The sequence below is a fragment of the Acipenser ruthenus genome, chromosome 4 (genome assembly GCF_902713425.1).
Source record: "Acipenser ruthenus chromosome 4, fAciRut3.2 maternal haplotype, whole genome shotgun sequence".
Taxonomy (NCBI): Eukaryota; Metazoa; Chordata; class Actinopteri; order Acipenseriformes; family Acipenseridae; genus Acipenser; species Acipenser ruthenus.
Window position 1 is genome coordinate 65,594,069 of NC_081192.1, and position 12,336 is coordinate 65,606,404.

At 35.9% G+C, this 12,336-nt stretch overlaps 1 protein-coding gene across 7 annotated transcripts; it reads right to left on the minus strand.

Annotated features, from left to right (window-relative positions):
- Positions 1–206: 206 nt before the first annotated feature.
- LOC117400775 (phakinin-like) lies at positions 207–11,203 on the minus strand. 7 transcript variants are annotated; one of them, XM_059022662.1, is made up of 9 exons: positions 10,622–11,203; positions 7,574–7,656; positions 6,719–6,875; positions 5,842–6,003; positions 5,040–5,168; positions 2,949–3,184; positions 2,073–2,155; positions 1,076–1,137; positions 207–449 (listed from the first exon to the last, which is right to left on the minus strand). In XM_059022662.1, exons 1-8 carry the CDS (start codon positions 11,075–11,077, stop codon positions 1,082–1,084), a joined length of 1,362 nt encoding a protein of 453 aa, XP_058878645.1. In that variant the 5' UTR covers positions 11,078–11,203; the 3' UTR covers positions 207–449; positions 1,076–1,081. The 7 variants fall into 7 exon arrangements, with proteins under 7 accessions (XP_058878645.1, XP_058878646.1, XP_058878642.1 ...); XM_059022663.1 differs by having other exon boundaries at positions 207–452; XM_059022659.1 differs by lacking the exon at positions 1,076–1,137 and adding an exon at positions 1,397–1,466.
- Between the last annotated feature and the right edge of the window lie 1,133 nt (positions 11,204–12,336).

Sequence of the window (12,336 nt, forward strand, 5' to 3'; positions counted from 1 at the left end):
TATTTGTACAATTCCATAATATGACTTAGCTACTATATTAGTAAACTATAGTGTTCTTCTGGCCATTGCTATAGGATATTATTGTATTTATACTGCTGATTTGGTGCCTTTTATTTAATCTTGTAACTAAATAAATGAAGTTTTAGATGTAAACATTTTATGTGACACATTACCAGCCAAACTGTACTTAAAAAATGAAACAAAAATAAATTTTAGCATGAGGGTGAGGTTTTATTCAGTCACAAAATGCAGGTTAAGATAGGTACAGCCACGCCTAGATGTCAGATGTCACAGCCTTAAAAGCAACTTAATATCTTCAAATTTGAAATGCAATATCAACCACAAATATAGGACCCTCTTTAGAAATATGTCTAAACTCCTTCTTACAGATTCATATTACATCATGTCTTGTAATTGTGTCTTCTATTTTTGACTTGCGGAGGAAAAACCTGCTAAAACAAAAAGAAAAATGCTTCATAATTGAAAATATTCACAGAATCAGTAATACATTTAAAATGAACTTAAATTAACACCAAGGGCCTGAATTTCAGAACTTGGTCATCTATGTTGAGTAAATTTGGACTAATAAACTGGAACTAAAAAAGCAAATTACATTTTTTGCATATTTATGTAGACAAAATTATTATTTAAAGCAAAACAGAACATTACATTTACAGTGAAAAGCAATGAATCAATATCAATGTAGCTGTATACTTTTGAAATTGTGAGTACATTGAAAAATCCACTTGCCAAGCTTTGGAAATCATGCCCCATACATCCCCCCTTTTTAATAAATGATTAAAATGCTGTTTACTGTACAGTATTTTACAAACATAAAGGCATAAGAATTTAACTAATAGGGTTTAGTTTTATTAGAAAAACTCGAAGGTACAAAAATAATTCTGACAAAAATGGACACCTAATTTTAATTTATGACTACATTTCCCTAACAGAACACATTTCCAAAACCTTGCTCTTGATGCAAATGTGTTATCAGCATTCTATAAGGTTGTATATGTCATGAATAGATAGGGCTTGTAGAAATTCACGTCAGAATTTGCACAAACGGACTGACCTGCAATTAAGTCCTATACTGTACTCCAAGATTGTCTGTATAGTGATTCCAATTAAACTGATCTAAAAAAGTAATTAATTAACACAATAACTAATTATAAAACATGAATTAATAATGGGGGACAATTAAGGTCTGAGGCTGACAAGCTTATTGTAATGATAAAAAGGTTTTAAAACTTTTAAAAAGCATCTAAAAAGATGCAATCAGAAAGGTGACAAGTTCTCTACCAATAGAGTTGCTCATTGATCTGATACAGTGGTTTGAAAGCTGTAACGAGTTCATCAAATATATAGTAAAGTTGCTGAATTAATAAATACATACCAAGCAGTGCCACGAGAGATACACAGCACAGAAGCCAGAATAAACTGTATTAAAACTTTCCATGAAGTTTCTGAAAAATTGACAAATTCAACCAGCTTTTTCCTTCTCAAAATCAATCTGTACGTATTTGAAGGGGTGTACATTTAAAGAATGTGATAGTAAAGTGCCAGCAGCCTTCTAAAGTGTTCTGTTTAATAAACTGCCAATCTGTATTTTATAAGTAGAGAGATAATCAATTCACCAAATAATAAAAAATACATTAATTACTGCTAATTACTTATGTTAAGTGATATAGTGTGACTCTAGGACTAAATTAAAGACATGCAGACACGTTGTCTGTGGACCATACTCTAAAAGCTCTTTACTCCAAAATGTCACATTTTTTTCAGAAAAAGAAAACATCAATTACATTTCTAAAACAAATAAGAAACAATGCTATTAAAAACAAGACGCATTGAATATCTGGGTTGTTTATTTCTGGTTTGCTAAATGTATCAGGTGTGTGTTTGTCTTTTAGAAAAAATATGTTAATGTGTAGTATAAAGCTTTGAGCATCCTGTTTAAAAATAGAAAGTTTTATGAATACCAGAATACCAGATATTATTTAAATTCATCGATCCAATCTATTATCTATTTAAATGTTCAAACACTAATCTCTGTATTTCATTGTACCCACTTGTGGAAGGTTCTGGGTCTTGTGTTTCTGAATGGTGGCTAGCAGGCTGGCCTTCACTATCTGCTGGGCCCCCATGGACCCACCTAGATGAAGAAGTTTAGCAACATGTCTCAGTGGATTTATCACACATTATAGGAACATAAGAATAAGAAAAGCTAGGAACAAGCCACGGTAATTTGACCCTGCTTATCTGTTTCTTGTAGTTGATTGATCTCATAAGGATCCCAATGGCTTTGTATTTAATTCCTACATTTTTGCGACTGGTGTGCAATACTATTTAAGATATTAACATGTTTCTGCCTAATTTTGTATGCTGTCTAAATCTCTTTGAATTTCTTGGGTCTAAACTGCTTTAGATTGTCAAAGCAGACGTTGGATGATCTGGCAATGAACTGATCTGCTCTGCTCATACTGAGGCATTAGATATAGAATATTTGATTTGATTATTAACTCTAACCCACAGCTTCTTAAGAATTTAAACAGCAAGCTAACCAAAATCTAGAGTGTTTAATTTATTTTATGACATAACCTGTTCTTGCAATCTCTGTCCACACAGGTAAATATCAGTATATAGTATTAACTCAATATGAACTCAGTATTTTACAGAATGCTCAACATTATTTCACTATACTTATTAGCTTCAGTGTGCTTTTTATAGTTTAGTTCAACTTTTCAATTCTAATTAATTCCCCAGACGGGAATAAATAGCTGATCAAAACAACAAGAGAGGGCAGTGAAACAAATATATTTAGCTAATTAAGGTAAGTAGAATTGATTTTTAAAATCTTAGTTACTAAATAGTGACATAAAACAAAACAAAAAAACTAATTAAAGGGAGACTGCTGATACAACCTTAATTAGATCCTGTCCACTTACTTATGTGGATGGTACCTGCTTTCCTCTCCATCTAATATGCCATGATAAGAGCTGATCTCCAATTCTAGTTTCATTCTGTTATTCAGCAAGGTTTCATAGTCTTTTTTCTGCTGATCAACTTCTCCTCGGATTTCACCCAGCTCTGCTTCCAGCTTAGAAATCACAGAGCCCAGATTCTGCAGTTCAATATCATGCCAGTGCTTAGCATCATATAAGGAATTCTCCATCCCCCGTTTCTGTGAATACAGAACATAGAAATAGGTTTATTATTTTTTTCCAAGACTATGCGAACACTTTAGTAATAGTAATATACTGTATGTACTTAGATGACATTTTCAAAACTTAACAAGAGATGTTTGAGTGAATTTATTTACTTTTCTCATTTTGAAAAGTAAAAATTGACTTTTGTTTTGTATTCCAACTAGCCGGTATTCTGCCCTGTTATGTTGTTCGAGTAATTAGGCACATTTGACTCTTACCAAGCACTGCACAGCTAGTCATGTAGCTACCAATGGGCGGAAGCTGGGCATGAAACAGCAACCACATACACAGTAAAGGAGCGTCCCAACCACCATGCAAAGAGCCAAGCTCATCTGCATGTGTGGTATAGGGCTGTTAAGCTTCATCCCACTGACAGAGATTAGAAATCGTATCACACAACACTGCATCACACAACTCTGCCTGATGATGTACAATCCCCTTCATAGTCTCTTGGGTTACTGGCTATCGTCATTGATGGGGTAAATAGTAATGATACTGTATGAAATGTGTTTGAGCACCTATTTCAGGCATATGCTGTTTTTGTTTAAATCTGAATTAAAGACTGTGGCTACTTTCAGAATGTTAAAAAGGGGCCCTTTAGTGGAAATTTTGTGTAGCTGGTTTTTGTGGACACATCTGATTTGAAGAATGGAAATATGTGAACTTTATCTTTATTACAATTAGTGACACTTCTTTTTTTTAAAGTGACTGCTGATCAAGATCATTGAGGGTTACAAAAACACAATGTGTTTTCAATTCAAAGGTTTAACAAACCTTAAACATAGTTATACAATGCCCAGTGCAATTGTGGCCAATCAGGGCTCAGAGAGCCATTCATTGTATATTCAGGAACAGCACAAATCCAACCCTCTATGTAAATACACCCTCAACCAGCTAGATAGTTATACTGCTAAATGTGTAATTATATCCATGCAGTTATACTAGATCTATATATTGTGAGATAGCGGGTTGTGAGAGACAGCAGGGAGGGGGTTAAAACCTCCCTGCGAGAGAAACATGTGCGGAATGCACCTTTTTGTTTGATTGTTTCTGCTTTTTCAGTTAATCAGTTTTGTTAATTGTCTTATTGTTTAGTTTAACTGTTTTATTATTTAATTATCCCCTGCACCTGGGTAGTAATTGAGAATTGGGACCAGGTGCAGGGTATTTAAGAGGAGCAGTTAGACTGCTAATGGCTGCTGAGTAGAAGGAAGCAGAAGAGAGGTGCTCTGCTTCCGAGCAGTCCAGAACAAAAAAAAGAAGTAAGTGCTGTGTTAGTGTGTGATGCCAGGTAAACGGCTTAGCCGTCCTGCAAGTTAGTCAGGGAAATTACCTGTATAGTTAGTGCTCCAAATCGGAGTTAGGTGTTTGTTTGTATTTTGTTTTATTTTTGTGTTTATTAAAATAACAGTGCGACAGCACTGAAAACTCCATTTCTGTGTTTCTGGGTCGTATTTTTAAAGGGGCACGAACCCGAGTGAGTGCAGCTGGTTCACAATCTCTCTCTCTCTCTCTCTCTCTCTCTCTCTCTCTCTCTCTCTCTCTCTCTCTCTCTCTCTCTCTCTCTCTCTCTCTCTCTCTCTCTCTCTCTCTCTCTCTCTCTCTCTCTCTCTCTCTCTCTCTCTCTCTCTCTCTCTCTCTCTCTCTCTCTCTCTCTCTCTCTCTCTCTCTCTCTCTCTCTCTCTCTCTCTCTCTCAATGTGGTGGCAGGTTCATTTACATTATTTTGTTTAGAGACAGCCCCTAATCATAGCCTTTCATACTGTCAAAATTATTTCTAAATGATATGGAACAGGAAAGCGCAGATAATGAAATACATGACATGCAATACCAGTGCTCTCATGGACTCGGTTTCTGCTTGTAGGCTCTGAATCTTGCATCCTATATCATTGCACTCCGTCCTTAGTAACTCCACTTCTTCCTCTTTCTGGCTCATCTTGGCATTAACACTCTCAGACTGCTGATGAAACAAGAGCAAAAGCCAGTAAAGCAATGTGTATATAACTTTGTGAGTTATATGTCAACCATCCATCATGAAGATAGAGACAAGGGTACATCTTTAATTTAAAGGGGTAGTCTCATTAGTACTTTGTACAATTTCAAGTGTCATATCTCCTTGAAAATTAAGTATTTGAATTATTTGTATAATTTGTTATATATAAGCTATTTGCATGTTCTGACTGCTGCATTTCAGGTATCTGGCATGTTTCAAATATTTTTTATTAGACCACTAGGCTAAACCCTATGGGGTGAGATGCTATTTTTTTATGGCTGCAGTCAGATTAAATATATTCTTCTAATTTAACAATCCGCTCTTGAATTAAGCCCAGTTTGGGGTACTGAATGTATTATGCATGTGTTCGATCACAATAATTATTGTAAAAATAGTAACTACATTATTACAACATAATAACACATTACCATAATGTAACTTTAAAAGTAACAAACTATGCAGTAGCATTATTGAGTTAATACAGCATGTGCAATTCATGTAGCATTGAGCCTTATTTAGTTTGAAACCCTTCACAGTAGTAAATATCAGGAAAATTATGAAGTACTGTTCAGCGATATTTAGGTGTCATGTTTTTGAAATTATGTTTAATATTGTAAACATATCTTTCTAAATTCCTTACCTTATATTCCAGATAGGCATCAGTTTCTGTCTGGTCCCGTTTTATAGCTTTCTCCCAGTGGGCTCTTATGTACTCCAGAATATGGTCCAGACTTGTCTCAGTTGGAGCATCTGGTTCATCAAACTGGCTACCAGCAAGCTGGTTAAAAAGCACTTTCACATCCTGAAGGCAAACAAACAATCTTTGGAACTTTGCAAAGCCCACAAAAAACTAAAAGTTGGGTACTATTTTAAAATGATACCATGTATGTTAAACTAGGGAAACCTAAGTGGGACTATCAGCAGACCACAACATAATAGATTTAGAACATATATATATATATATATATATATATATATATATATATATATATATATATATGGTACCATCCATATACAGGCTTTACTCTTGTGTTAAGACCTTTAGGTTCTGAACTAGTTTATTTTACTTTATTGGTACATACTGATTTGTCAAGCTCAGATTCAATGTATGTCAGAGCTCTCCAATCTTTTTGGTTAGGGGGAGGGGGAGCATTGTACCTTAATGTCACTTTGAGGAAATAATTCAAATCATTATCAACATCATTAGCCATTGTTGAAAAAATCAATTGTGATACAAAAACAGCTTTCTTTATCTGGGCTCAACTGCACGCTAAATCTCTAATTGCCAGTTGAGGCTGTTTGGCTCATCAGTACGAGACCTTTAGGAATGAGTGTCCATCTCAGCATCATTAGGTTCACATATGATTTTCACTTATACTTACGGAGAGGCTTGCAATCAATACTGTGCTCATTTCTGTTTCCTGTCAATCTAATCCAAAGTAACCTTTCTTAAAACCATTTCTGCGGTGAGCCGTAATATACAAATCCGTTACCGTCAACATCTTGTCATTACGTACCTCTTTATGGCCCTTTGTCAGAACATCAAGTTCCTCCCTCATGTTCTCTATCTGACTTTCCAGATCCATTTTAGTTAAATGAGCATCATCAATCACTTTATACAAGGAGTTAATTTCATCTTCCACGGCTCTGCGGAAAGGCTGTTCATTCTCGTATCTACAGAGAAGAAAACTAATAAAGGTTACATCGAATACATTTGCTTTGACAGTTATCATAATCATGTTATTGAGTCTTTCACACTCTCACTTCAGCATATCAATATACAGCTGTTATCTGTTATCCTAAGAATGCACATCCATGCAAGCATATTTAAACCAATCAATTTCACATTCTAGAGCAAACGTTTACTAGAGTGTGTATGTGAGCTGCAGGGCACTGCCTCTCCAGACACAATTTGCTGTATTCTCTCAAAAAGAGAATACAGCAAAGAGAAGAAAAAATTAAATAAAACTAACAGTGGTGGATATTTTATCTTAATTCCTAAAGGGATAACATATGACTCTAGTGCTGGTCTTAATATGCATCCAAAAGCTACATTTGTCCTTCATGTAGGTCTGATATTTCACACCACATCTGAGGGTAACCTCAGTACCGCCAATGTTTCTTTGGTCTCTTATTAAAATGTTTTTGAAAAACTAACCTTAAATGCATTGTACTTTTCCCCGAAGGTGTTTTTTATTGTAACGTACAATGTCTTAAAAAAAAGTTGAAATTATTTCACTACTTTTCAGTCCTCTAATGTAAATGCACTCTCTCACACACACATGCAAAACTGTATATAAAATAATATCTTTTATTTACAGTCAATTTTTTGAGGGATATAATAAGGAGGGGAATACATAAAGAGCAATCACCTGTCTTTAAAATCCTCTGCACTGGCTTGAACATTCTCTGTCTGAAGCATGAGGCGAGCATTATCCAGGATTGAATCACTCACCTGTTAAAAAATATACTGGTAGTACTTTCATTTTAAATCAAACCTACAGTAAGAAACATATTACATTTAAAAAAATAATAATAATACCTGTACTCTTGTAGTGTAAATGAATATTACGGGCCCAACAACATTGCTTTTATAAAGGCCTGTTTTGTTTGATGAAATAAAGTTTGTTAACTATTGTGGCAAAGTGATTGAAAGTAAGTATGTCAGCCATAGAATAAAAAGACCCTTATTCCCTGGGTTGACGTAAAATGTGGTTTAGCCACCAGATGTCACTGTTCGTGGAGTTTGATGCGTTTGGGAAATTCCACATGCTACCCTGTTATGTTAATTCTGTAACAAGCTGTGAATGGTTAATGGATGGACAGCTGTATAAACGCACGGCTGTCTTAGCTTCAGGGAAGGAGAGTAGGCGGAAGTGTGTTGTTGCATTGCTGAAACCCATTGTTTAAACTAAGAAGATTGCAATTGTGATAAGGAAGTACCATCTGCCTGTTGTGGACCAACTGTGTGACTGTCCAGAACCTGTTACTGTGTGTAACCGCTACTGTCTTGTTACTATGCTTGGCTTTATTTTGTGTTGTTGGGTAAATGGCTTAGCTGTCCCAACTGTAGATAGGGACTAGAAGATGTCTGTTTAGTTAGCGCTTTAACAAGAGCTACATTTGTTTTTGTTACCTTTTATTTGATTTTTTGACCTCCTTTGTTTACCCTGTGTGGCTTAAAAATAAACATACACTTCAGTGTTTTACTGCAACCTCAAGTCTCTAACCTGGTTATTTACACCTCACCACCGGCCACCCTCTCACACTATGAACTATGAAATGTTTTTCTTCACTGCTTTGCTAACGAAACTGACAACAATCTTTAACAGTTACCTGAATATCAAATTATTTAATTTATTAAAAAAATGTGTAGAATGCTTGAATTCCATTTGTGAGGTACATCTAAACTATGGCCATTGAGGAGGCTTTATGCATTTTACTATTTATATACTGTAATTGATGACTTTTACACATTCTGTGCAATTATGTTATTTGTTTAAGCAATGTGTCATGTTTCCACTCAGAAATGACTGTAAATAGATCTTATAGTACAGTATGTATCACGTTCAGAAACATGCATTGTTATTTGTTCCTATTTACTCTTATGAGAAGGTGTTTATAGTACCAACCTCAAGTACTATGTACATGCCAAGGGCTATAATTTCCACTACTCTTTGTGAAAAATGTAAACATTTCAAGTTTCTTAAGAAGTAATGTTACCTGTCTATAGCTTAACCACAAATAAGTATGACGATAGTAATGGTATACACTACCACAGTCAAAAGTATTTATTATTACTCACAGTAGTGACTACACAAGTTGGAATAAAGGATAGTGAAAATCTACCGAACCAATGCCAATTTAGTAACTATTAATACTCGACTAAATCTACCTGTAAAGATGGTATAAATGGTAATGATGAGATAAGTGATTTAAGAGTAGAATATATTTGACAAATGGTGTCTTGTGTGTTTTATTGCTACAGTTTTTGCACAAGCAATTCAACAAAGGAAAATAAAATTTCCGTGTACACTTAAATGCACCCTCTATCTGGATAGACTCCCCAGTACATTTACACTCACATCTCTTAAGATTGTTCTGTATTTAACTATCGCCTGCATCTGCAGTATGTTTCTGTCTTTATGTTTACCTATGCTTTGTGAAATACTGTTAAATATCAAAATGACACGACAAAATAAAATGTACACATTTGCATATCAGAATCACATTTACACTGTGTTCGATAGTAGTTCTACCACTTTTATTTCACAAGTGATAAATGTTTTTATTTCTCAAATGGAAGGCTTATATATGTACTTCTGTGTTCATATAAAAAAAATCTGAATTAAATAAAAGGTAATCTGAAACACAGGGGGGGCAATATTTGTTTGGATTTGCATTCTTTCAACTACACTGGGAGGATTTAGGGTTAGGGTTAGGGTTAGGGTTAGTTTGGATATATATTTGTTTGGATTTGCATTCTTTCAATGACACTGGGAGGATTTAGTTTATGCTGTTAAACAAGTCATTTTGAATAAATATACTAATATTTAGAATTTTAAATAATCAATTGCTTACACCCCCCCAAAAAAACACATTTAGGATGTAAAATAAGGAGCATTATGATTTGCTATGAGTGCTCAGTTAGTTTCAGGAGTGATATATTTACAAAACAAATGTTCCTTGTTTTTAAGTATGTTTTGAGTACACTTCACAATACAATTACATGAACTACATGTGGTTACACTGCAAGTATGATTTACTAATGTTTACTACAAGCCCTTAATACACACTTTTGAGGATGGAACTACTGCTCATGTTTTTTTTGTAAGCACATGTTAACTGATGTGTAAGTATACCGTAGTTACTGCTAATGACCTGTATTTTGAAGTGTGTTTAATTCTTTTTATAATGTACATTTACTCAAAAACATTGAACAGACTCATTTCTCATTTCTCAGAGATGCTGTACTCAAAGATACATTTTAAAAGCTTTGAAGCTCATACTCTACAGCTATGGCCAAATGTTTAGCATCACCTACAATTTTAGGATTGAGACTTAATTAAAAATAAAAAAAAACTATATGAAAATAATTGAGATCTTTTATTTAACATTGTGTAATCAAAGAAATGATATTGCAAAATGCCATAACAGTAGTACAGTATTTCATGTTAGATTTCAAAATGTCACAGTTTTCAATTTTTGTCAGTGTTTGGAAAACTACAAAATGGTATATACCCAATTCAATATGTTAACATAACGTTATTCAGCAGGTTTAATTAAACTTTATGAAGCAAAATTAGTTAATTCTATAGGGTGATGCAAAACGTTTAGTCATAGCTGTATATTCCATGAAGGAATCAGAGAAGCAAAATCCTACACTAAAACAATTTTGGACCCCAAGCTGCTCTCCTTACTTGTCTGTAGATGTCCTCCCAGTCCTGCCTCAGTGTTCCCCAGCTGGCAGCACTGGAAGCTTTCTTGTCCAGGTAGACCCTGATCTGCTCCTCCAGCTCCCGGTTCACCTGCTCCAGCGCCCGCACCTTCTCCATGTACTCGAGCAGGCAGCCGTTGAGACTTTCAAAGGTGGGGCTGCGGCTCCTCTCCACCCCTTGAGTCAAGATGACCGGGGTGGTACTGCGAAGGCCCTGCAGGAAAACACTGCTGATGCCCAAGGCTCGACGGGACACCCGGGTGCCCAGGCTGCTGGCTCCACCGATGGGCACCATCCCCACATAGACCCCCGTAGTCCGGGAATAGCCACCACTGCTTGTCCCAACGCTGACCCTCCGGCTTCCCCCAGTCGGGCGATCAGCTTGGGGGGCCTGGGCCTGTTGGCCAAGGAAAGAAGACCTACGTCTTGGCAGAGGCATGCTGAGATCAATGTGTGCAGAGAGCCAGTGTACCTGTGGACATCACTACTACTGTATGTTCAAAACACTGCCTCCACCCAGGATCTGTTAAGACTAGCAGGTTTAGTGGAATTTGTTTTGTTTTCTGCATTGTCATCTGAACTTCTGGAATGCCAAGCTTTATGTGCAAGCGACTGTCATGCATCCCGGGGCAGCCATTGTTGTCAGAGAGCTTTCAGCTGCCTCAGCACTGTGTTTCAGTCCAGAAAAGTCTCCACACAACCCCATCTACCATCACATGAACTGACAAAATTGTTCACAAACAAAAAGACAGTTTATGTGTGCGAAAACTGTGTCATCATCAAATTACAGGTTGGAGAGTTTCACAGTTGTTCTGTTACTTGGTCATCATGTAAAGATAAATACAAAACAAACTGTGAATCCAGTATTAACAGATACATAAAGGGACACATGCAAATATATGAATGTAGATTAGGAAGAAGACACATTCTTTGTTGTATGCTGTGTATATGCATATGGAATGATAGATAGGCTGCAGTAAACTAAAAAGAAATTCCATCAGCGACCTATGACATAACAAACTACAAGTAGTTTAAACAATGACACCCCAAGAAGGAATAATTACTATGTAAGCATCGTTCAGTAATTAAATACCATGTTACTCTGAGCACAAAAGAAAGTTTAAGAATGTTAGGTTATTATCATAACCCTGGTTCCCTGAAATAGAAATGTAACCATTACCAAATTGGCATTATTATTATTTATATCTTAGCAGATGCCCTTATCCAGGGCGACTTACAATTGTTACAAGATATCACATTAACACAGCAGGGCCATTGGTATCTCTCCACGAGTTTCCTAAAGAGCCGGTACGATGTCGGCAATGGGTGAAGTTCGTGAGGAGGACCGGGGATTGGGATGCTAAGCCCAACAGCAGCTGAATCTGCAGCATCCACTTTACCAAAGACAGCTTTATTCATTTAAAGAAGTTCAAGATGGGTGCTGTTATAAAATTAAATACGGATGCAGTACCATCCATTTATCTGGATGGTACCTGCAGGACAGCAGCATCTTCTTCGAGTAAAAAAAAAAAAAAGCAAAATCACTGGGACTCGAGCGGCTGCCAGGAAAAGATAGGTGCAGAGGGTAAGGGCATGATCCTATCATTGCATTATAATTATCTCTTACTGTTTGATGAAAATATGTATAAAGTGACACAACAATATAGCCAACAAGCTCCCATGTACATTATTAATAAA